The sequence below is a fragment of the Lissotriton helveticus genome, chromosome 1_1 (assembly GCF_964261635.1).
Source record: "Lissotriton helveticus chromosome 1_1, aLisHel1.1, whole genome shotgun sequence".
Classification (NCBI taxonomy): Eukaryota; Metazoa; Chordata; class Amphibia; order Caudata; family Salamandridae; genus Lissotriton; species Lissotriton helveticus.
In genome coordinates, this window is record NC_136057.1 from 1051758882 (window position 1) to 1051784328 (window position 25447).

Sequence of the window (25447 nt, forward strand, 5' to 3'; positions counted from 1 at the left end):
TATAAGCCTGAGTGAAGATCCACATGAATACTGTACCCTAGCTATGCCCCTTGTCTGCACAAGTCATGTGCAATATCCGATCCATTAGTTTTCCTTGCAGTTTGTTAAGTACGATGGAGAACGCTGCATGTATGCAAAGTGCTGCAGAGAAAATTATGGGGGAAATTCTAAGCAGGATTTTGAGAAAAAGGCAAAGTAAATAACACTCATTAATCAGGAATTCTGCTACCAGAGTGCAGTTGCTTAATAAAAAATATTGACAAAACCTAATAGTAATGTGACTTCTGTATCTTTATGATCACAGGTTGGAGGATTACCTCTACGATTTGAATACATTTATGGATGCCTAGGTGGCCCCAAATATTCCTGTTAACATAGTAGACCCTTTTACCTGGGTTTTGTACACCCCCCCCCCCAAGTGCATATAGACATCACCTCTTTGAGTTATGCTTCAAATTTGCTGCTATGCATTTTGCATCATAATTGATCTGATTTGTGTCATTGCTATTTTATGCTCTTGCTTTATTTGTACTTTATAAGCTTCATATGTAGTTTTAAGGTCTTTATTGACCAAATAAAGGACTAATCGACTTCTGCCAAAAATAGCAGGAGTTTCCCAATCTGCCCTACAGCAGATGCTTTCTCATCTGCCCCTTCTCTTTTCCGTGCTCGGTTAGAGCAGAGACAGGAAACAGATGAATGGGGTGGCGGACTCTTCATGGGGTCTTCCAGCAGGTAGAGGTAACCATGTCATACACGGAGTTTGACTGGAAGCTCAGCTTCCGCTGACTGCTCTATCACCATTTACACTGGTAGCACCATGCCTGTGGAAGACCAGCATGTAAACGATGGCGATCTTGTATGCAAAGCTAAGCAAATGTCCCCGGCGTGCCAGTAGAAAACCCATGACATGTCCATGTCAATTCTAAGAGGTGCCTCTTGAAGTGACTTGTTGAAATATATACACTTTTTGTACCTAGGTGGTGTATTTTCATGCTTCTGCAGAATGTTGGGTAGTTATGATGAATGGTTGCTTTCACAGACTTACAACTTGTACCAAGATTGTTTGTCTTCCAGGCCTCTTCTCCCAATAACTGTTCCAGCACCTCGTCCCCTGACTTGTGCTGACACTGTCTGTGTTGACCTATATCTTGGAGAGTGGGAACACCACATCGGATTATTTTGAAGTGCCTTATGATTATATTACTTTGTTGTTGATGACTGAATTTGGCTGCTGAATTTCTCAACCAACATGAGAAGCCAGCTCTCATCCTAGCTTTCCTGTCCTTCTTTTCATTAGTTGCGGCGCTGCCTTCAGCCCGTTTTTTTTTTTTTTTTTTTTTAAATTTTATTTTTTCGTTGCTATCACATGGTATTAAATGACAGTTATTCAATCAGCAGAGCAGCGTCAACATTCAGCTGCTTACGATCTATAGAGCAACTTTTGCATTTAACTCCCCCCAACTTAAAACTTGCTACTTCAAGGGTCAAAGTTCACGATCCGGCACAGTAGTCCAATGCAACATCGGTGTGTCCATGGGCCTCTAGCCACTCTGAACGCAGTTACTGGTATTAACACTCTCGCCTGTACTTACATTTCCCAAATCCTTGTGACAGGCTCTATACCTGGGTCCCATCCCTCCCTCCCCCCCCCACTCCAGATCCTCCTCATCCCCTGAACTGTCTTCATCCTCCTCCTCAGGGAGAGGCTCACAAATGTCCCCCCTATATGTGTTCCATGGTGTCCAGATTCTATTCCATTTGCGCGGATTATGTCTCTGTTGATACACTGCCCTCTCTGTCACCATAAGCACGTCCATATTTCTGCACCATTGCGCCAGAGTGGGTGCCTCAAGTGCCCCCCAGTTTTTGGCAATATCACGCTTTGCCATCATTACGCCAATGACCACCCAACTCTTCGCATGTAGTGATAAGTCTGTTGGGCCCCACACATTTAGAAGGCAGATTCTGGGATCAGGGGTGAACGGGTTCCGGAGGGTTTGACTGATCGTGCGTGTTACACGCCTCCAGTAGTCCCGTATATTTGGACAGGTCCATATAGTGTGGAACAATGTACCCTCCTCCCCACAGTTTCTCAGGCAATACGGGTGGTCTGCTCTGTGTATTTTATATAGTGTCGTGCGGGTGTAGTAGACCCTGTGTAGTATCTTGAATTGGACCAGCCTGAATCGGGTGGAAATACCTGCCTCCCTGGGTGATGCCAGGGCTGCGTTCCAGTCCGCCTCGACCAGGTCCCCCATCTCGTCCTCCCAGTATTCCTTCAGTTTCCCGAGGGGATCCGGCAGGTTGTTTAACAGTTTGCGGTAAGTGAGGGAGGTTGCACTTGACTCCATGTAATCCGTAAGCAATCGGTCCTCTAACGGAGCCGACTCCGGAAGGGTAACACCTGGTTCTAACACTGACAGGAGTGTGTGCCTAATTTGCATGTATCTGTATGTTTCGGTCACCTCAAGGTTGTATTGCTCCCTCAGGGTCGCAAAGGAGAGCACGCCGTCCCTTGTCCACAGGTCTCCCACCGTAGAGATCCCAATGGTATCCCATTGATCAAACCCTTTTGAACTGCGCAGGTTACCGAGGGCTTTGGTATCCCATAGTGGCGTGAGTTTAGTAATCACTCCCTCCCATCCCAGCCGTCTTTGCGCTTTGTGCCAGATGGCTACCGTGTGTTTGGTAGGCCCTTCCAGCTTCCTCGCCATACCTTTGTTGTAGAGTGGGGCCAGAAGGGTGGATATGCCCAGTTGGCGTCTATCCGCCTCATATGCAGGGTCGTCCTGTGCTGCGTGGACCCACTGGTTGATCACCTTGAGGTGCGCGGCCCAGTAGTACATTTCAAGGTTTGGGAGGGCTATCCCCCCACTATACCAGTCCCTAGTCAATTTCAACTGCGCCACCCTGGCCGGTTTGTCTCCCCACAGAAGGCCGGACAGTTGTGCCGACACTTGGCGGAAGAAGGATACGGGGACCATCGCCGGCGTATTGTCAAGAACATAGAGGAAGCGAGGTAGCGCCATCATTTTGAAGAGCGCTGCTCTACCTAGAAGTGTTAAGGGGAGATTTCTCCAGAGGCGCACGTCTGATTTGAGTCTGTCTAGTTGGGGCTTAAGATTCAGTTCAAGGAAGGTTGAATGGTCCCTTGTAATCTGTATCCCTAGGTACTTAAAGGAGATGTGTTCTACGAGCAGTTGGCAATCCTCAGGCAATGCTGGAAGGTCACCCTGCACCATATAGAGTACGGACTTGGACCAGTTAAGTTTGTAACCGGAAGCCGCACCGTGGCGTTCGCACAGTGCCAGTAAGACCGGGATACTGTTCACGAGGTCCATGAGGTAGACGAGCATGTCGTCGGCGTACAGGGATACCCTATCCTCCCAGCCATCTCCCCACTGTATGCCTTTCAGCAGCTGGGTGGTTCTGATAATCGTGGCCAGGGGTTCTAGTACTAGGGCGAACAGTAGTGGCGAGAGTGGGCATCCCTGTCTCGTGCCCTGTGCCAGCGGAAACTCCCTTGAAATATGTCCGTTCGCGGTTACCCGCGCCACGGGATCGGTGTACAGTAGTCTGACCCACGATATGAACGTCGGGCCAATACCCATGTGTTCCAGGACCGCAAAAAGATAGTGCCACTCCACCATGTCAAAAGCCATTTTAGCATCTAGTGACAGTACCGCTGCCGGTTCCTCCAGCTGCGGGGCTCGGGCCAGCACCCCATGTAGCCGTCTCAAGTTCAGCGCCGTGCTCCGGTGTGGCATGAAGCCTGACTGGTCTGGGTGTATCTGAAGATTCCATTGACGGCCTGTCCACAGTAACTGGCAGATAGCTGAACCAGTGGTGTTACGTCTTTCTATCACACTTAATGGACTATTTGAGAGTTTTTCTCACTGATAAAAACACATGCACTAAACACCCTTCGACCAGCTAGCTCTTGCACGGTATATTAAATCCAACGAGATTAGGAACTTCGCAGTATCTCACTTTTCCACCCACATGACTACCTTTTGGGAAATATTTAGAGGGACGGGGGATTAGAACACATAAATGAGAGTGGGTTTGTTCGACTCTCTAGCTCCTCTCAGCCTTCCTGCATTCACAACAAGTAGCCTTATGGTGACCCCAAACTGGTAAGGCGCTCCAACGCAAAATTGCATTTGCCAGTGCAGGACTTTCAGCCCCTAATGCCAGTTTCTTCATATTTTTTACGAATGTCCCCAAGCTTGTGCATCCCATGTATAAAGAAGGTGAGGATGCATTAATTAATAAAATCATTCACTAGATCTGCAAAGTGAGGTGTTGTCGCTCGCTTATACAGGAGGATATTCTGGGGGCTAAAAGGCAGTCACAAAGTGGTACTATGTACGATAGCATTGAGCTAACGCGTGGGAAGAGGGACTTAGTTGGCAATCTAGTGGCCTTTGATGTTGGAACCTCTCACTTATGTAATACCAAAATTCATTTTAAATATAGGCGCCCTGAGCACAGAGATAGAGCCGATTTAAGTGCCCCCATCTTATGTATGAGATGGATATCCTATACAGTATATAGACTGACAACCACCGGTCTCTCCTCTCGACTGGCCCTCTTATTCCCCTGTTTGTGTGAAGCATGGTGACTCTCCTTCTTAAAATGTTTTGAGCGTCTCACATGTGAACCGGTTTGCAGGTGACTTTCTGGGTCTGTCTGACATTGCAGACTGCTGGGCCTCTTTAAGCCTCTCTTCTTCCTTCAGCAACATTTAGACTAAACCCATGATGTCTATAATTTCTCAGAACGGGGCTGGTCTTGGATCAAAGGTCGCACTCCCGGACTGGATCAGTTTAATTGATGTGTATGATATTTGTTTGTTCCAGGAAACTTGGTACCTGGAATCACTTTTTAAGTATGGCTATTTAAACTTTTCAACTCCTGCATCACACGGCCATGCTGGTCGATTGTATGATTTTCATATCGACAGTCCCGATATCATGGCCATTTATCTAGAGTTTGAAAATACCACTATTATTGATATTTATAATGTCTATGCTAGAGGGTTCAGGGGTTTAGCGACTAAATCCCTCACATGCCTTGAAGACCATCAGGAAAAATGTATTGTCTGTCGTTCCTATATGATAATAGCAGGGACTTTATTACAACCTTTGAGCCCCTAGGCACAGAGGATATCAAATTAGCCAGAGAGGAGAACAAGATGTGAGGTATTCCAAGTCCAGAACTATAACCTATATATAAACACATGGACAGAGGCTGCCTTACAGCGTAAGGCTCTCTCATTGGAGCAGGGGCTTAGAAAAGTCAATGGTAGGTCCATATCTGACAGGACAGGGGCCAAATCCTATAACAATCTGTTTCACTGTAGTCACATAGACTATAATCTATTAGATCTGAGACTTTGGACACTTCTTAGGGACATATGTAGGAAGGAGAGACTGGCGAGTGACCACAATCCTCTCTGCCTCGCTGCCAATTATTTCTAGATAAATTTGACATGTCCACCCTAAAAGACAATTATGGGAAGACAGTGATTTAGTCAATAATGTGAAATACGCTGTAAACTATAGCACCAGCATCTGGACCTAGGTAAGCGGTGCAAATGGAAGCCCAAGCTGGGAGAATGAAAGAGTGGCGAGTGCTATTACAGGTCAGGACAGTTACTGTGTGCCCCCTTCAAATCAAACATTATTCAAATAATTATGAACGATGCCCTGTTGTCACTAACAGTAACCTGGTGGCTCTTACAGCATCAGAGGCTCGCGTCTCGTCTGTGACAGTGAGGCAAACACCGGAGGATATAGGGTCAGCTTACTCTCTCAAGCACCTGACAGAGAAAGACACCACACTTGTGCACGAGGTATTGTTCATTGCAGCACTCCTTCCAGAGGTTTAGGGACAGAATCATGGGCTCTAATGCCAAGAAAACAGCCCCGTCTCAGGCTGATAGTGATGGTGGAGTGCAGTGCAGAGTCACCATTCACACCCTGGCAGGGTGTGAATGATGGTGCATAAGGTACTCATTTACTATGCTTTACAAGTTAATACAATCTAATATGTAATGAAAGATGTGTTGAAAAATGCTTTGTTTTGGCCTTCTGTCTCCAAATCTTTCATGAGGGGGACAACCCCCCAAACTCCCCCTAGTAGTGGTTGCTCACTGCACTTGCTTTCTACACACCATGTGGGGGCTGGTCTCACTTTTACTTTGTTCTCGCTGATTCACTACTCGTGTCTATTTTGGTGCTCTCTGAAAGAATGTCTATTGGTACATATGACTGGGGGGTAACCTAGTGCTCTTTAAGGTCATCGTCTACTATTTACTGTGCTTTGAAAATTGATACAATTGAAATGTGCTGTAAAATTCACCATTTTGGTCAGTTTTTTCCACATTTTTCTTGGGGGGAGAACCCCCCCCAAACTCCCCTACTAGTGGTTGGACTCGGTCGCTGCACTTGCTCGCTACCCGCCGGACTGGGGCTGGTCTGGCAAAATTTGCCTGGGCTGCTTTCAGTTCCCAGTCCGGCCCTGAGCCTTGTGAATATCTACTGGTGTTTAAACTCTTTACTAAAATTCCCTTTTTTTTAACCCCCTCACCTATTAACACACACAGTTATTGGCCTGGCAGTTATGGCAAAGTGTATTTAGAATCACTCAAAAACACCCAATTTCCGTTTTTATCCACATTTAAAAATAAATACAGACCAGAAAATAAATGGTTTTCTGTCTGATTTATCTGTAAAAATCAGTAAAAATGGAAAACAGGGAGCCTTATTCATAATTTAACAGCTGGGCATTTTCTAAATCAAACTAGTAGAGATCCACCTACCACCCAAGAATTATTGAAAACAGGAAATTATTTTCCTGCCCCTTCTGCAATTGATATGTTGACTACTCCTAGACAGGCTTTCTGCTCCCTCTCTCAGACTTATTTGAAGAACAAATTGATGACATCATTTCTATTTGTCAGGTCACCTTTCCTCCCCTGTTGAGCAGGCACTCTCCTCTAGTGACTTTAATGGTCCACCATTCTGCACTCACTTGTTTTCCTTCTCTCTAGAGATCTCAGCCTATTTACCTGTCCTTATATCTGGTTCTCTACTTCGTCCATGCCTTGCGTGTTAAAGATAACAAGCAAAACGCATTGAGACCAGTATTAGGCATAGGCATAAATTTACCAACATGCCTGGGGCAGCGGAAGTGACATCACAAACCCTTTGACTCTAAAGACATCACAGAAAAGCCATACAACACTGATTTTTTCCAGAAATTCATGTTATATCACCATAACCCTGATGGCTTCGCAATAATTGACATTGCTGAAGTTCCATAATGACTACTTGATTAGTATAACAACACAGACAAATGTCTATTCCAGATACCACCTATATTATGGTGCTAATTTGATCTTTGAATGTTATGGGACGTGATCTTTCCCTGAATTGTAGTGAGCGAGCCTCAACTATTGTTTTCTTCCGCCAAGAAAAAGTTGAAAGAATGTAGTCCAAAAATGCTTGTTAAACTGCAATTTTCACATACATTTGCTAAAAAGGCATAGGCTCTGAAAGGGCAGTCATTATGTTTTCAAATGCTTTCTTCAGCGTGTGCCAAGTCAATTAAAATTGATGCTCACCAAGACTTCACCCCATTTTCCAAAATGTGTTATGGATGCCGGCATATGTCAACAACTAGCTTGATTTCGCCAGGGCTAATTTTGTCATGGGTGCCCCCATATGTCAAAGCCAGATTTTTTCAATTTATTCGGACAATAGACCTTCATGCAAAAATTAGATTAGTATAAAAGAGACAGCATTTTGTCATGGTTGGCATCCTCCCATACCTCAGGTTGTCCTTCTTTAAGTTAATAATTACTCCCAATGTGTGAGTCATAGCATTTTTCCTAAAGTGTCCTAAATGCCAAGAATATCCTCCAGTATGTCATTAGCAGTATTTTACCATGGACTCACATTTTGCCGAGAATTACCTCCAGTTTGCCAGTAGTTTGTCATACGTGTTTGTCATGCTAAGAATTGCCCAAGTATGCCAGCATCAATCAAAAAGAGGGTGGGGGCACACTGCCTCACATCCCAGCACTCAGTTCGCCAAATGCATCATGGTAAATGCAGTGCATGATATCACCCTTCCTGTTGCAGCTATTGCTGTGTATCTGTAGACACGTCTTTCAGGATAGCTATTCTTCTCCAGTAGAGAGCAGCACATCATTTTGGGGGTGCTGGAAATGCTGCCCAAGTCTTTTCAATTCTCTGTACCACTCACTGGGTGCAGGTGCATCAACAAGAGTTCTTCTGCTCATTAACTCAAGGGAACCTTGTCAAACAAAAATAGGATTTGTTTTTCCACCCTTGTTGGTGCAGCCAGGGCTGTGTAGCTCTAGACACGTGTTTCAGGATAGTTGTCGTTCTTGCCCTCTACTGAAGAAGGACAATTATCTTGAAACACAAATAGAGAAACGCAGCACAGGTTGCACCAACAAGGGTGAAAAACTAAAGACTATCACTAGTGTAAGTGTTATCATGCACTGTGTATACCAAAATGCACTGGGGGGAACTGAATGCTGGGATATGAGGCAGTGTGCTCCCACCCTCATTGTAGAAAAGGCTCCCTTGACCTAATAAGCTGACGAGCTCTGGTTGATGCACCTGTGCATAATGAGTGGTACAGAGGCCTGAGAAGACTTCGGGTAACATTTCCAGCACCCCCAAAATGATGTGTTGCTGTCTACTGAAGAAGAACAACTATCCTAAAACACATGTCTAGAGATACACTGCACTGACTGCACCAACAACGGTTAAAAACTAAAGACTGTCACTGAAGTAAATGTTATAATGCACTGCATTTACCATATTGCCCTGAGACAAAGTCAGTCCTGGGACTTGAGGCAGTTTGCTCTCACCCTCTTTTTTGTTATGGCAGTACCAATATTTTACTATGGGTGTCTCTATACGAAAAGAATCATGTTCAGTATGACCCGGAAAATGCCAGACTTTCAAGCATATCGCCACATTCACACTCACATTCACTCACTCAGTTTCACTCTTCCTCATTCATTCTCACTCACACTCATTCAAACTCACACTCTCTCCAATATTCACCTAACACCAATTATTATTCATTTGCATTCACTCATTTGCAGGAACTCATACTTACTTATTATGACTCATTCATTCAACCTCACACGTTCTCACTCACTACCTGTCACTATCACTCACGCACACATGCTTACATGTACATTCACACTTGCTCACACATGCACACACTCTCTCACATAAACACATTCCCACTCTCAAACGCACACACAACTTACATTTAAACACATTTTTACTTACCCAGGCTGCAACCAAAGTTCCCATTCCAGCTAATTGGCCTCTTTTTATTTTATTTTATTTTATTTTTAAAGTTTTAATATCATCACAGCTGGTGACCTTGTTACATTATGATTGAGCTCCAGGGTCAAAGAATATTTTTGTGAAGTGTGGGACACATTACAGCCCAGTCATCATTGTACATTACATTAGATGGTTTGTAATTGCAGGCGTGTTAAGCTAACATAGAGGGTCTGATTTGCCTCATTTCATGTGTAATTTATGTAGTATATTTCTTGATCATCATGTAGGAACCTTGAACCGAGCGCCTAGTCAATCTGCAGTCTCTACTGAGCGGTTGTGTTCCTTGTTACACATTATGCATTGTCTGACACTTCTTGACTGTCAGTTGTTCCTGCAGAGTGCAACGGTAAATATGCCTGGTATCACCCCCAAATACTTGGAGGTCTGTACCTAGAAGGCATCAGTAAACTGTAATTCTGGGTTGCATTACTGAATTGTGCTCCGTTTGTTATTATACTGATAGTGAATAATATAGAATTATTCACTATTAGGGTAACAAAAACTGTACAGAAAATCAGGAGTTCGAGTCCCTGTGTTGTTGGTACTGATTTTGCCACCTCTGAGGCCAGGGCTCCCAGACAGTGCCAGGGGTCGCAAGGGTTAAGCCATGGGGCACAGCTGCGACCCCTGGCTACTCCTAAATGGCAACCATGGTACTAAGGAGCCTTAGCTTTAAATCTCCAGCAAACGATGTTGCCCTCCCCTAGCTCGAAAAGAGTGATTGTAGTCCATGTCAAGAGAACATATACTGATCCGCCTATCCTGTCCAGCTTTTGGCTCACATCGACTCTTCCTTTTCCGGCTAAGGTTGGAGAGAATGTGGTAAATGGCCAGCTTTAGCAAATATATGAAACCATCTCAATGCTAGATGGATATGACCCAGTTTCAGACCTGGTAATGGGAGCCAAGATATCCGATCTCTGCTGTGGGCGACCTGCACATCTCCGTGGATGAGGGTGATGCCACCTCCCTCTTCCCGCTTGATCTCTTTTAGGACTATTGCCCACAAGTCTCGAATAGAATTGGAGAGTGGGGTAAAGCACGGATCTGTATTCTCCCCTTTCTCGCTGATCGTGCACCGGTACTCTCAGTTCAGCTCTGTTCTAGTCCTCCTAAGCCTTGAACTTACCTGTGCCTCAAGGGCAGCCCTCAACCCACTGGAAATTATGTGGACCGTTCTAGTCAGGACACATGAAGCCCGTATTGCTAAGACTGTTATAGCTCCTGTTATTCTTTATGCTTGAGAGTTTGTCTCCATAAGGCCCACTCTTTGTACATTTCCATACTCTCTTGTGCGTGCTGTAAAGCTAATGTGGTGGGATTCATTCACATACCCACCTCTCCCCACCTCTCCCTGCCTTCCACCACCAATACCACCACCCCTTGTCTCAATCGAGCCACCCAACCTTCCGTGCTCTGCCTCATTCTCACTGGAAAATACGCTAGGCTCTTTGATCTCCCAGCTTACAGCTGCCATTTCACTTTTATGCTCTAAGATCTCCACCCATCCATGCACCTCTACTCCCTCCCAACTTCCCATGAGATGCACTTCGCCCCTTCACCCCTATACAGCCAAGACCAACCTCTCGTCTGCAAACGTCTTTAACTCACACAAGCCCTTGAACGCCACCCTCCTTCAACAGACATACCCTAGCAACCCCACTATCTACACTATTCCGACCATCACCTCTGTCAGAACAAAGCATCCACCTAAACCTTCCCGAGCACCCCCACATAAGTACAATATCCCGATCACCCTTCAGAGCCCAAGTGCCCCGTCACCAAAACAGTCTTGACAGAGCTGCGCTGTATGCTTCACAACTGCAGATCTGCAGTAAAACACAAACTTGAAATCTCCGATACCATCACCCTTCACAAACTTGACATGCTCTTCCTCACAGAGACCTGGTTCAAAGATACCTCTCACTCTATGTTTGATCTCCTAGTACCCACAGGTTACTCCATATTAAGGAATGACAGAACTGACAACACGGGGGGAGGTGTTGCAGTCATCTTTAGAAACGCCCTCCAACTTAAGGCTTCTCCAATCAGTTCCTCCCTCACCTTTGAATGCCTTTCTCTTGAGCTTCAATTGAAACACCGTCCACCGCTCAGATTCCATATCATTTACCGCCCGCCTCGTAGTGGCCCTTCGTTTACATAAGATCTCACTGACTTCATCAGCGACCAATACACACAAAGTGACAATCAGACCTTCGTGGGTGACTTCAATCTCCACTGGGGCGTACCACAAGACTCCTCTGCGAACTCTCTGGCCACCTTCCTCTCTACAAACGATCTTATCCAACACTGCATTGAACCAACCCACTCTAAGGGCGCAATCCTGGACCTTGTTATTTCTAAAGCAGGCATGCTTTCTACCTCTACCCCAATCCATGTAGATTGGTCTGACCACCACCTCATCCCACTCTCTCTTCAACTTTCACACTCTATAACTCTTGGCCAACCCAAGAGGGCCATCTCCTGGTTCCGTGATGCCAAAAATATTGATGTCGGTCCCCTCTGTGAATCAGCTTTGCTATCACTTCCAAGGCTAGACCCAAACATAGCTGTTGACGATCTCACCTCCCAATGCCTCACAGTTCTTGCAGCTGAAATTAATGACGTCGCTCCACTCAAAAGCAAAAGGATAAGGCCCACTCCCTCAGCACCTTGGTTCAACAAATCCCTTTATGAGGAAAGGAAGCAGCTAAGATTCATGGAGAAGCAATGGAGGCAAGTGCCCTCCACAGACAATTTAGCCATGCTTCGCACAGCAAGATCCAAGTACCACAGGCATATCTTCCTTGAGAAAGCGGCGCACTTCAAAACCCTCCTTGACTCCGCCAAAAATAGACCCAAAAAACTATTCGATCTCATCAAGACTCCGAGCTGCTCTCCCCCATCCTCCGAGGTGGAGGATTCTACTAAGAGAGCAGCGGATTTCGCCATTTTCTTCGATGAAAAAGTGAAATCACTTGTGGATCAGGTCGCTCATCCTACACCTCCAGAGGAGCGCAAATCCTTAGCCACTTGGCAGAGCTTTGACCCCATATCTGAAGATGCCCTTCTCAAGTGCATAGGCGAAACAAAGCCCTCCAACCATTCTCTTGACCCTATCCCCAGTGCCATTGCCTTGGACTTCTATACCCATTCCCTCTCCTATTGGACCACTCTGATCAACCTCTCCCTCTGGCAAGGCTCCCTTCCTGTCTCCTTCAAAACTGGGCAGGTCACCCCTCTGCTTAAAAAGCCCACTGCTGATGCGAATGACCTCAACAACTTCCGCCCCATCACTAACCTTCCCTTCCTTGCGAAGATCACAGAAAGATGTGTAGCAAAACAACTCGCTCGTCATATCAAGGACAATGATCTTCTTGACAATTGTCAGTCTGGCTTCATGCAAAACTGCAGCACTGAAACAGCCCTACTGCAAGTGGTTGATGACGCGCTGAGGATACTCGATTCGGGGGGGTTCTGTCTTCTAATTCTCCTTGACCTTTCTGCAGCCTTTGACACTGTCAATCACAACACCCTCCTCAATATCCTTCAACAGAGAATGGGCATGGAGAGCACTGTGCTTAAATGGTTTGCATCCTTCCTCTCTGACAGATCCCAAATGATCAAAATAGCGAACAGTCTTTCTTCTCCTGTGGCGGTAGGTCAGGGTGTTCCTCAAGGCTCTATACTTGCACCCACATTGTTCAATCTCTAATTAGAACCACTGGGAAACCTCCTAAGCAAATCCGGGATTCACTATCATCTCTATGCAGACGACACTCAACTCTACCTCAAGGTTGCCTCCACTCATGATCTCTCCTTCCTAAGCTCTACTCTGGACTCCATCCAAAACTGGATGTCAACTCATCAACTGATTCTGAATCCCTCCAAAACTGAATTCCTCCTCTTCTCCTCCTCACTCTCTCCCCCCCCGGTTCAATCATGGATGGATCAGATGAATCTACTAAACAATAAACCCATCATTGTCGACAGCGCAAAATCCCTTGGAGTCATTCTAGACAAAAAACTCAATCTAACTCCCCACATCAATTCTATTGCAAAATCTGCTCGTTACCAACTGCGCCTTCTTTGGGGAATCCGACGCTTCTTCCCGGAGCAGGACCTTATAACCCTGGTGCAATCGCTGGTCCTCTCCAGACTAGACTACTGCAATTCTCTTCTTACTGGCCTCCCCAAATCTCACCTGTCCCCACTTAAGTCTGTTTTCCATTCAGCAGCTCGCTTCATTTATGGGGCCAAAAGAAGCGATCACATCACACCGATGTTATCCACCCTCCGCTGGCTTCCCTTCGAGGCTAGAGCTATCTACAAGACCGCTTGTATCACCCACAAAGCCTTGCACTCCTCCTCTCCTCGCTACCTGGCGAACAAACTGAAACTCTCTGGAGGCTCTAGACCCTCACGCAATGCGGAGAATCTTCTACTTGAACCTCCCACTTTCAAGAAGGAGAGAACAATGGCCCAATCCTTTTCAGGCAACGCAGTGAGAATCTGGAACTCCCTTCCGCCTCTGCTCCGGACCACCGCCTCCTCCCAGGCCTTCAAAAGGGACCTCAAAGTTCTCCTCCTCCAGAGACACCTCCAAAAGTAATTCACGTCCTCTTGTTATTTGGAGGAAGACTTCCCACTACTGATAATTTCCACGACCATGGAAGTGCCTTCCCAGGGTATTCCTGGGGTTGGAGTGTCTGCCTCTTTGGAGTATTTTCCATGTACTTGTGTTTGGTGCCCTTGTGTAACATGCACACACTACTTTGCCCTTGTAACACACGGTTTGCTACCTCTCACATGTTTTTACCTTTGATACTGGCACAAGTGCCTCCTTTGCCTACATAACGCTTGTTCTTGTGCCTGAGTGTCTAGCACCTTTTGCAGTATTATACCTCAAATGATACTTTGTTTTCTCTTATAACTGCACACTTGTCACTTTTTCCTCCTGTGCACTTTTTACTACCTCATGTATTTTTGGCTGCTCACAATTTTTACTACCTCTTGTATTTTGATTGCTCACAATTGTCACTATTACCTTTACTACCTCATGTATTTTTGGTTGCTCACAATTTTTACTACCTCATGTATTTTGTTTGCTCACAAATGTCACTATTACCTTATGTAACGTAATGTATGCTTTTGTAATCTGCTCTTTTGTAATGTTTCTCATTATGTTTCATTTCTGTTCCTTTTGTGAAGCGCTCTGACACCTTCGGGTAAAGTCCGCGCTATATAAAAAATGCATAAATAAATATGACTCCTAAACCAGAGCAGGAATGTGGATCTTCACTCCAGACATGCGAGTGGCCCATTTAAGACTACCATCACTCTCAGGACTGACTATTCATGAAATATTCCCCAGTCCCCTCCAGACCAGTCAGTTCTGCCAAAAACCAGATGTGCATCTGGTTTGCGAATGGCCGACAGGCACTTTTCTCAGAGGGTTTTACTATAGCCAAGTTTCTCTGAAATCAGCACCTGCTCCACAGCTCTTGCATTAGCTTGGGAAACAAGCTGTTTTATTCCTTTTTGTACATTTCAGGAAGCCAAGTCCTGATGTTAGGCTTGGCATCTTTGGCGTGGTTTCCCCTGACTTTTTGCCTCTAGCCCCTGTATTTTTGATGCTATGCTGGATTTCGTTTTTGCTGGCTTAGATGCTTTGGGCATTTTGTCACTGCTGATCAGTGTCAAAGTGCAAGTGCTCCCTGTGTAAATTGTTGTTACAATTGATTCTCCCAGATTGGCATAGTTGATTTACTGGTAAGTCCCCAGTAAAGTGCACTGAAGTGTGCCAGGAGCTGTTAATCAAATGCTACTGGTGGGCCTGCAGCACTGATTGTGCCACCCACATGAGTAGCCCTGAAAAGGTATCGCAGACCTGCCACTGCAGTGTCTGTGCGCAGTTGTTAACTGCCATGCCAACTTGGCAAGTGCACCCACTTGCCAGGCACTCGCCAGAACCTAACCTTCACTTTTCTTACCTGTAAGACACTACTATAGTAGGCCCAAGCTACCACCCTGGGCAGGGTGCAGTGTATGTGAAAGGTAAGACATGTACTGGTGTGTGTGACATGTCCTGATAGTGAAATACTGCCCATTTCCTTTTTCACTATTGAAAGGCTATCTTTCCCCCATACGATAGAATGGGAAATGCTTTGTAACATCTTACAAGTAGGACTTCCCTTTGGGACAAGATAGAGAAATAAAGTTTAGGCTTTCTGAAGTCAGAATGTAATAACACATACTTTAGTGAAGATGGGTTTTAAATTGTTTGTTTGAAAATGCCACTTTTCGAAAGTAGGCATTTTCTCGTTTAACCATTCTGTGTGCCTCTGTCTGTTTGTGTATTGACTGTCTGGTTTTGGAGTGACAGGGGCTGGGGATGTGCATTCACTGTAGACAGCCACTGGGGGGGAGGTTGAGGTGTGTCTGGCCCTTCCTGGATGACTCAGAGCTGGGCTGAATAGACCCTGGCTGAATTTAGAGTAGTGGGAGGAGATTTCCTTGCACCTGAATAGGGCATGCCTCCCTTGCACAATGCTGTCTCCACTCCCTGTGGTCATACTGCACCAGTGAGGACAGAACTGGTTTGGACTGGGCTCAGAGACCCTTGCACAAACAGAACAAAGACATTTTGGGGTATAAGTATTAGACCTAAAACCCCAGAGAGTTAGATTACTTCTGGACTCAAGAGGAACCTTTGCCAAGGATAAGAGCTGAAGAGCTGTGCGGAGGAGTACTGTCCCTTTCTGTGTGGGGTTGGCCTACAGTTGCTCTCTAGGAAAGGACAACGACTGGAACTCTGCTTTGAACCTGCTTGAAGAAGATCTCTAAGAGCCTGTGTGTGCTGGCACCCTGTTCTGAAGTCTCAGGGACACAAAGCACCCTTAAAATCTGCTGCTGAAAGTTCTGACCGGCCAGGAGGTGCCTGTTCCAGTTCTGGGCCTCTGGAGGCGGTGCTTGCTGCTGGGAGGTGGAAGAACCCTAAAGAATTGAAGAAATTGATGCATCACTCTTCTTGCGACTGTTTTCCCTACGCAGTACCGCTGTGCGAGAAGAATCTCCATGCAAGGCCGCGCCACTGCAGAGACCGACGCAGCACCTGTTGCCGCTGCTACAACCGACTAATCGAGGGATCGCGGCTGGAGAAACCGATGCCGCCGCATCAATCACAGATTCCGGATTTCCACGCATCGTACCTGTGTTGCACGCTTTCCCAACGCATCACCTGCAGACCAGATCCATCTTGGAATTGACGATCACTTCCCCCTACAGACCCGATTCGACGTTGCACTTCCCCTGCGTGCAGCAGAACTGTTGCATCGCCTCCCAATGGTCTCAGGAACTAATGCAGCTCTTTGTTTGTCAATGCTTCCCATCTTTGCGACTGTTTGGCCTTGTGAATTTGACGCATCTACAGATACTTTGTGAGAAATCTTGCATTTATAGTTTTCTATGGACCAAGTTGTTTGAAACCTTTCTAAAGTCATATTCTTATTACATGTATGTTGGATTATTTTTGTTGTTGTTTTGTCTTGTTGAGTTTTGATAAATAATACTTTATTTTTCAAAACTGGTGTGGTGTCCATTTGTGGTGTTATCACTGTATTACTAAGTGTTTTGAGTACAAATACTTTAAACATTGCCTTTGGGATAATTCTGTCTTCTCGTGTCAAGCTACCCAGGGGTTGAGCAGGGGTTATCAAGTGTGTATACCCCTTACCCTAGCTAGAAGCAAGGGTCCCTATTTGGACAATGGTACCGACTTCTGCCAAGTAGAGGCCCCCGTTTCTAACACCTGAAGATTGCAGGCTGCTTTTCAGGCCCCAAGGAGATATCAACACAGGCCGTTACAGCAGCCTGTGCTTTAGGTGGTAGTGAGATCTCCTGTTGTACAATGTGAAAATTACCACCGAATGCACAACCAGCTAGGAAAGAAGACACCTTTACTATGGTCACGACCTGAACAAGATCAATACATTACTTCTGACCACTCAATTTAACATGACAGCTTGTGAACAAGATATCTATTATTTGGATTTGACTGTGACATTAAACCCCGCGGGCAGATTGATTAAGAAAAGGAGATTGACGGAAACAAATAACTGATGTGACTGTTTCTCAGCTGATAAAAATGAATGCACTGGTAAGGATGAAGCGTGTTGTAATGAATGTTGCATCTGTGAGTATCAGTGTGAGGGGATGTGGAATAAACCAATGGGTGACACAAAAAGGGCTTAAGACACACACCTGTGCCCACAGGAGCATCACTTTTTACCATAGCTATGACAAAAATACAACTCCAATTTGACTAGTATGATCCTGAAAATCACTGAAGAACACTGGGAGATGTTTAGAAGACTCAGAGACCTATCGCCGTTCCAAAACATTTGGGGTCAAGAACAGCATGTCTAAGATTTATTTGAGAACTTAGGTCAGCGGATAATGTAATGAAAGTGGGGCTCTAGCATACCTAGGCAGTGTCAAAAAAGTGTGACATAGCTTTGTGGTTTATGTACTTACATGTCAGTGCAGATTAAATAAAGTACGCAACCTGGACAGGCCGGATGTAATATCCAGGTGCTGGGTGCGACCACCTGTTGTTTGATGTTATTTGATGTGCAGTAAAACAGATGCCTGGGGGCAGTACCTCCCCTCCTTGAGGGAAATTTGGCACGTGCTGTTTCCTCCAAGGTAGCCAGAAGGTTGACAGACTTTCTCTATACACTCATTCTAGAATGTTCCTTTGCACAGGAATGACTGGCCTGACTTTTCTAAGATGGGTGTTTATCTTGTGTACCTAGTGGAACATACACTTAGATGTAGTGTCATCTTAAAGCTGTTTGGTGAACTATGGGACATACTTAGGGAGAGGTTTCCTTAAAGAAGGGCAGTCCTGCTTAGGAGGTTGTTAGTTTCTGTCACTGCCCAGCAGTGGGATTTGCCTATGCGTGGGAGTGTACAAAACCGTTCTGACCTCATGACCCTTCTGTGACAGTGAGCTCCCCACACACACCTTACTAGTCAAAATGTAAAATCTTTCAGCTACAAAAAAGTCATGCCTATCGCCTTTGTCAGTGCTTGTAAATTATTATTGAGTACTGCTTCCGAGCCAGATTTTCAGTAAACCGTTTTTAGGTATTTCTTAGATTGATCTATTTTGGATGCTATTGCACGGAATACGTTGATGTCAGAGAACAGTCCCTTTGTGAATAAGAAAGTCACTTGCCTTAGGTAGGATATCTGACATAAAGTTTGTATCCGCCGCCTGTTTGATTAGTTGTGTTCTCGAGCCGGAGGAAGTGACAATATTAGGAAGGGCAAGTTCCAGGCAGGCGAGTGATATTGGTTTCTTCAATGTTTATATTTAAGAAACACCCCAGGTAGAGTTTGTGACCTTTAATGTGAGTTACCGAGTCAACTCTGCTGGAAGGCAGTCAGCCAGTGCTGTCCTCCAAAACAATTTCACCTGAGTTGACTGAATAATCACCCCAGATGTTGGCGGCAGCGGCTGCCAGGCGCGCGCCTCCATACTGTACGAGAGCCGCGTGCCTGGTCCTGGGAGACGGGCTGTCAGGCTGCTGCCGGGTGATACATCACTGCAACAACGAGGGGGCAACATGGCGGCCTCGGCCCCCGAACCGCTGTGTGTGCAAAACTTTCAGCGCTTGACAAAGGAAGCTCCTTAACCGCAGACTCCTTTCAATAAATTATATAGGTGTATTTGTGCAGTTTATTTACAAGTCATGGGGAAGTGGAATTATGGAATCTAAGAGAGGTCTTACACATAATTTAACATAATTTAGCTCATCTCTTGATTTCGGATTTTACTGATATAAGTTAATTCGGAGCTTTGATATGGTTTTGTGCTGGTGGTGTATATTCTAAAAGTATAGCAGAGTTCACATCAGCTTTGGCGTTTTTCACTCAGTAATAATTTCCTATCCATTATGAAAAGATGTTAAAAATGGTGTAATAACATCTTATAACAGGTATATAAATTAACAGCTATCTGATGGAGTAAGCAGAAGGTACGAAAGCGCGATCGTGGTCAGAGGGCACTATGGCTTGGGGCACTTTGAGGACACAGACGACAAAGTTATGTACTTAAATGGGCCCTTCAAAGTAAAGGAAGAAGGCAATTCTTTTTTTTATCCAGTTCTGCCTTGCTAACAATTAGCTACAATATGTATTCTAGAATGTTCCTTTGTTCGCTGACATTAGGTTGGGTTTTGAGATGCATAATGATTGGCTACCCCCTCCTGGGGATGCCTGTACCCCTCACCATGAGACAGAAGTACCAGAACATGCTCTGGTGGGCATGGCGGGAAAAGCACGCTGTGGCAAGCCAGGCCTCTCAGCTAGTGACTACAGTAGGGCACGGTGGGTTAAATGCTGGAGGTCGAATAAAGCCTTTGTAGTCTAAATGCAGTTTGGAAGACGGGCATTTTTTGTGGGGAAATGTGAGCATTAGGTAGCTAAGGGCGAAGCAGGAATGATGCTAATGGTGGAATGCCTGCTGAGAAGGTTTGATGGTGAGTTGTGATGTGATGAGAGAAGTGAGGGAATAAGTGTAATCAAAGGTAATGAGGACCAGTGTCAAAGGGGTGAGTGAGTTCACTGAAGGAATTAATCTATTGGGTGGGAGTGAAGACTAGCAATAAAAGTATGAGGTAGTGAGAGAATGGAGGTAGTGGGTGAGAGTGATGACCGACTTGTCAGACTTTGATCTTTTTCCACAGGCAAACCTAAAGAAATTCATGGATTACGTACAGGCAATCAACGCAGAGAAGGTTTACAGGATGCTGGAGAAAGGGCTGGACCCCAACTTCCACGACCCGGACACGGGAGGTGAGGCTAGTGTTTGAGTGAGGGTGAGCGATTCACTGATTCCTCCACAGAAGGCCAGGTTAGTTTCTGTAGCCAGAGAGGAATAGGAAAATAGAGAAAATAGAGGTATACCTCAGGTAAACATGAGCTTCTGTAATGCTGCTGCAGAGGAAGATTTTGAGGACTTGGGGTAGAGAAGTGGGGTAGAGACGTGCATATATATATATATGTATATATATTACTGCTCCAAGCTTGGTGTCGTCGTGCGAGGTGCACTCAAGGAGAGATGAAGAGCTCCAAGCCTCAGCTCCACTTAACAGGTAAAAAGGCTCCAGCCGGCTGTTCCCTTTTCACAGTCCTGCTACCATCGTAGCCTTACGCGTTTTGAATACTTTCTTCATCAGAGGCTGATGGTGAAGGAAAGCAACGTGCAGTATCCAACCACAGTCCCATTTCTAGCCAGATAGCGCGCCCTCTGATGGGCTGCTCGTGATGAGGCTGCGCACTGTTTTATGGGAGTTGTAGTCAGAAGAAATTATTATTTGCATCCATTTCATTCTCGTTGCCTCTTTATATACTGTGGGTATTTCAAGCTCATGGATTGAGCCCCAGTCAGCGTGTGCCTTCTAAATCCAGCACCCCTGCTCCATATCAGAGGCTCGTGGGATACTTTCCCCTGTGGCTCCCTGCTTCAGAGGGTGGTGCACCTCGGCGGCACGACCGCCGCCTCTGTATTACTGCTCCAAGCTGTCGTCGTGCGAGGTGCACTCAAGGAGAGATGAAGAGCTCCAAGCCTCAGCTCCACTTAAGAGGTAAAAAGGCTCCAGCCAGCTGTTCCCTTTTCACAGTCCTGCTACCATCGTAGCGGGATCATGGGCCCCCAGATCTGTAGCCTGCTTGTACCCTTGATGGAGTAAAGGCTGTGCTCAAGATTATAAATAGCATAAAATCTGGCTCTCCACATCTCAAAAGTAGGAGGTTCTTTCTGTAACCATACAGAAGCAATAGATAACCATGCCACGGCTTTGGCTATGAAGAATAAATGACAAAACGAATGTGCCGCCTGTCCCTCTATCAATCTATCTCCGATTGGTAATAACATTGTTTCCGACATAATGTTGATTCCTGCCCCTGTAATCTCAGTTAAGAACATTTCAATGTGCCCCACCAACTGGGTTAAATGAGCCCATGTATAGAAAATATGCAAAATATCAGCCTGCTCCTACCCACAAAGAAAGCATTTCCCATTGTTCGTCCATCCCCATTTAAACATTTTAGCGGGAGTATAGTAGCGATTGAATATCAACTTAAAGTGCTCTGCCTTTAACTTAGCAGATACCAAAATCTTTTCGGCCTTATCAATAGTTTGCTCCAAGAAAAGCTCTTGCTATCCCAAACGATTGTTCCATTTAAGATTTTGAGCAGCTAATTCGTCCTGCTGTGTATCTAACATACAATTATATAAAACACCAATCCGATCCTTCCGTCTGATGGCCTCAACCAGTGGGTTAGGTTCTATCACCCTCTGCTTCTGACTTCTACATAAAAAAATCATGAATCTGTAAGTATTTAAAGAATTCAGTTTTAGGTAGGAGATATTTACCAGCCAAAGTTGCAAAAGAAAGACCGTACCTAAAATTAACGTGGCCTGTCGGAGATCGAAATGCACTGGCCTATATTTGGGATTTTGAAGACACAAATGATTCATCAATAAGGACCATATGCATATGTATTCATGATACTCTATAGCCTGATCAATTATTGTTTCTAAGGTTCCTTATCCAATTGGTGCATGTCCCAAATACAAAATGGCCTACCAACAAAGGCCGGACTATAGTAATACGGTTGAAAATCAAAAACAAAGGATTATTGGTAAATTAATTAGGTAACCAATGCACTTGTTTTTTTGAGATACCATGTATAAAGACTTTTCCACCATTTGTCACTTATGAAATGGAAGTAACATTGAAATAAGTTATTGAGTGTATCATATGTGTTAGATACTGTTAGCTGTTGTTTATGTAATACGATTTGGAACACTGTGATGTATGATTTAAATTATGTTTATAATAAGTTTCTAACTAAAAGATGCAGGACTTGCACAGCGGTAATTCAGTGATTATAGTCAATAGTAAACTTTATAGCGTGCGAGCAGGGTTGGGCGCTGTCTGTACCTCCCAGCGAAACTGAAAACTAATACAAAGCTCCTCCCTATGGAAGGAGACACCCTGTTGCACCGCTCTGTGGTTCAGACTAAAAAGTCTAACTGTTTAATCATCAACGTTACTTCTCATCTTGGGGTTCCAAAAAATATTTAATTGTTCATCAAAGTTTCCATAACATGTAGGTTACTGATTGTACATCCAACGTTAGCATCATCAGATATAATTCCTTCCCCAATGCATTTCGGGCTAATATGTAAGCCCTTCCTCAGGGGAAAACTCTACAAAAAAAGGAACAAATCAACATGTCACTGTGTGTGCTCAAACCATTCAGGTGCACACATTATCACATATCACTGTGTTTGTGACCGGTATTTAAAAATAATCAAAAAAGGTGCCCGAATGTTCTGGTGAAAGCCAACACTCATGCGTGTGTTGTTTGTTTAAAAGTATAATCTTCAGTCGGAAAAAAGATGGTGTTTTGATGAAGATCCATCAAGCCAATAAACGTGAAAAAGAGTCAAGGTAGAAGCCACCTTATACCCCGATCACCGGACCGTGAACTTAAAAGTGATCTAGGCCGTTAAACATGCATTAACGTGAGCAGTATACTCACGGACTGTTTCAACAAGCTTTGACGCTGTCTCTGTAACAGAACAGCGCGTGTTAACCAAGGAACGTTAACTTCGTTTCTACATCTGATAACGTGGTCTCATGCGAGAGTACTTACTCGGTGCTGCGTTTCAAAGCGCGCATAGCCGTCAATGTGTCGGGAACCCCGACGGTGTTCTCACTGGGTGCAGTTTTTACCGGCTCATGCATTAGAGTGAAAAGTGAAAACGGACTAATAAAGACCAGTGCAAACGAAAAACGCGGCGGCCATATTGGGTGAGGCATTCCAAGTGTACGCGAAAAATAAAAGTGAAAGAAAACATGGTCACATAGGATAAGCTTCAGAAACACAATGTATATGCATAAACATAACTGGTTACAGATAACATAAAAACTCAATTCGATCATTCAGAGCGTGTGGCTGCATCGATGCCATGTAGCGAATCCAAAAGTTTTCTCTTTTTAGCAATGTCTCTTTGTTGTTGTGAGTGGGGGTGATTTGTTCAAGTATGACAAATTTAAGTTGAGCTACAGAATGTTTTTGTTCTACGAAATGTGCTGCAACAGTAGATTTCAAGTTTCCTGTTCTTATATTGCTCTTATGCTCAAGTAAACGAGTCCTGATCTTCCTCTCCGTATGTCCAATGTAACACTTTCCACATGGGCACTTAAGCATGTAAATTAGATTGGCTGAGTTGCAGGTTGCATTCACTTTTAATTTCACGGGATAACCCTTCATGGGGTGACTGATGGTGTTCCCAAGGATGCAATTGTTGCAATTGCTGCAATTGTAACAAGGACGTAACCCTTTGAATGTGGTGGATTCACCTTCTGTGGTAGATTTCTTCAGAATTTCCTTCAGATTACGACCCCTGGTGTATGCAAACATAGGTGGTTGATCAAAGATGCCTCTGAAATCTGGTTCAAATTTCAACAGTGCCCAATGTTTGCGAATAATGTTCTTGTAGCAGTTACTCAAAATGCTGTATTTGGAGACCACTACCATCCTGGTGTTAACTGGTTTGACGGTTGGTTGTAGCAAATCTTCTCTTTTCATGTCTCCAACTTTGCTGACTGCTGTATCTAAGATTTGTTGTGGGTAACCACGGTTTTTGAATCTTTCCACCATGGTGGTTACTTCCTGTTTGCAAGTATCTTCCGAAGATACTATTCTTTTCACTCGCATCAGTTGCGATAGGGGTAAATTCTGCTTTAGCCCGGGTCTGTGAAAACTCTGGTGATGTAAAAGTGAGTTCCTATCTGTAGGCTTCCGAAATATCGTGGTGTTCCAATTTCTGTTGTTGCATTGTATCTCCACATCCAAGAAATGTATACACGTTCTATCCATGTTCCAAGTGAATTGTATTCGCTGGTTAATGCCATTCCATGTGTTGAGAAATTCTGTTAACTCCAACTCTGTTCCCTTCCAAAGAATAAAAATGTCATCAATAAATCTCAAGAAGATTTTCCCATGTCTTAACCAGGTATTCTGGTTGAGGATGTGTGTTTCTTCAAACGCTTTCATCACGATATTCGCATAGGACGGCGCGGCACAATTTCCCATGGCTGTCCCATTCAGTTGGTGAAACCATTGGTTGAACACTGTGAAATAGCTATGGAAGAGTGTAAAAATCATTAATTCCATGATCAAAATTTTCATGTCTGGATCCAGATCTGAATTTGCCAGTTCTTGTTCAATGGCCGTGATGCCCATGTCATGCGGTATTGAAGTGTAGAGTGAACAGACGTCCACTGTACACATGAGTAAATCTTCATCTTGGGATGTTTTTATCACTTCTTCCAATTTCACCAGGAAATCTGTTGTATCCCTTATGTGTGACCTGGTGTTCAATACGAATGGTTGCAAGTATCTGTCCAAAAATTTCCCAATGTGTTCGTGTATGGATCCCTTCGTGGACACTATCGGTCTAAACGGGGGTCTAGTTGGATGCTTGTGCATCTTGGGCAACATGTACAACGTTGGTGGTTTTGGGTTCTCCGGTGTGAGGTAACGTCGTGTCCGATCGTTGATGGTTCCTTGGTCAAGTGCTTTGTTGATGATATCAAGTAATGTCATCAAGAATTCCTTGGTTGGGTCAGCGTTCAATGAGGCATAAGTGTTATGATCGCTCGTGTGAATCAATACTTCCTCTTGGTAAAATTTGGCGTCCATGATGACTAACGCACCACCTTTATCAGCTGTCTGACATACTATGTTGGGATTGTTCGCAATTTTACGTAACGTGTTTTTTTCCGTTTTCGTCAAATTTTCACGTTTTGCTTTGGTTTGAAAGGGCAATTTCAATAGATCATTTTTCACCATGCTCTCGAATACATCAATGATTTTGTGACTGACAGGAGCCATGAATGTACTGCGTGGTCGAAGCCCTCTTAACATGTCATCATCAGTGTCTGCTACGGTGA

At 44.7% G+C, this 25447-nt stretch overlaps 1 protein-coding gene across 1 annotated transcript in view; it reads left to right on the plus strand.

The window, feature by feature from the left end:
• SHANK3 (SH3 and multiple ankyrin repeat domains 3) overlaps positions 1-25447 on the plus strand; it is a 2381185-nt gene that overhangs the window by 1052901 nt on the left and 1302837 nt on the right. The window contains exon 6 of the mRNA XM_078677930.1: positions 20162-20270. Coding sequence (XP_078534056.1) covers positions 20162-20270 — 109 coding nt within the window. The remainder of the gene's footprint in view (positions 1-20161; positions 20271-25447) is intronic.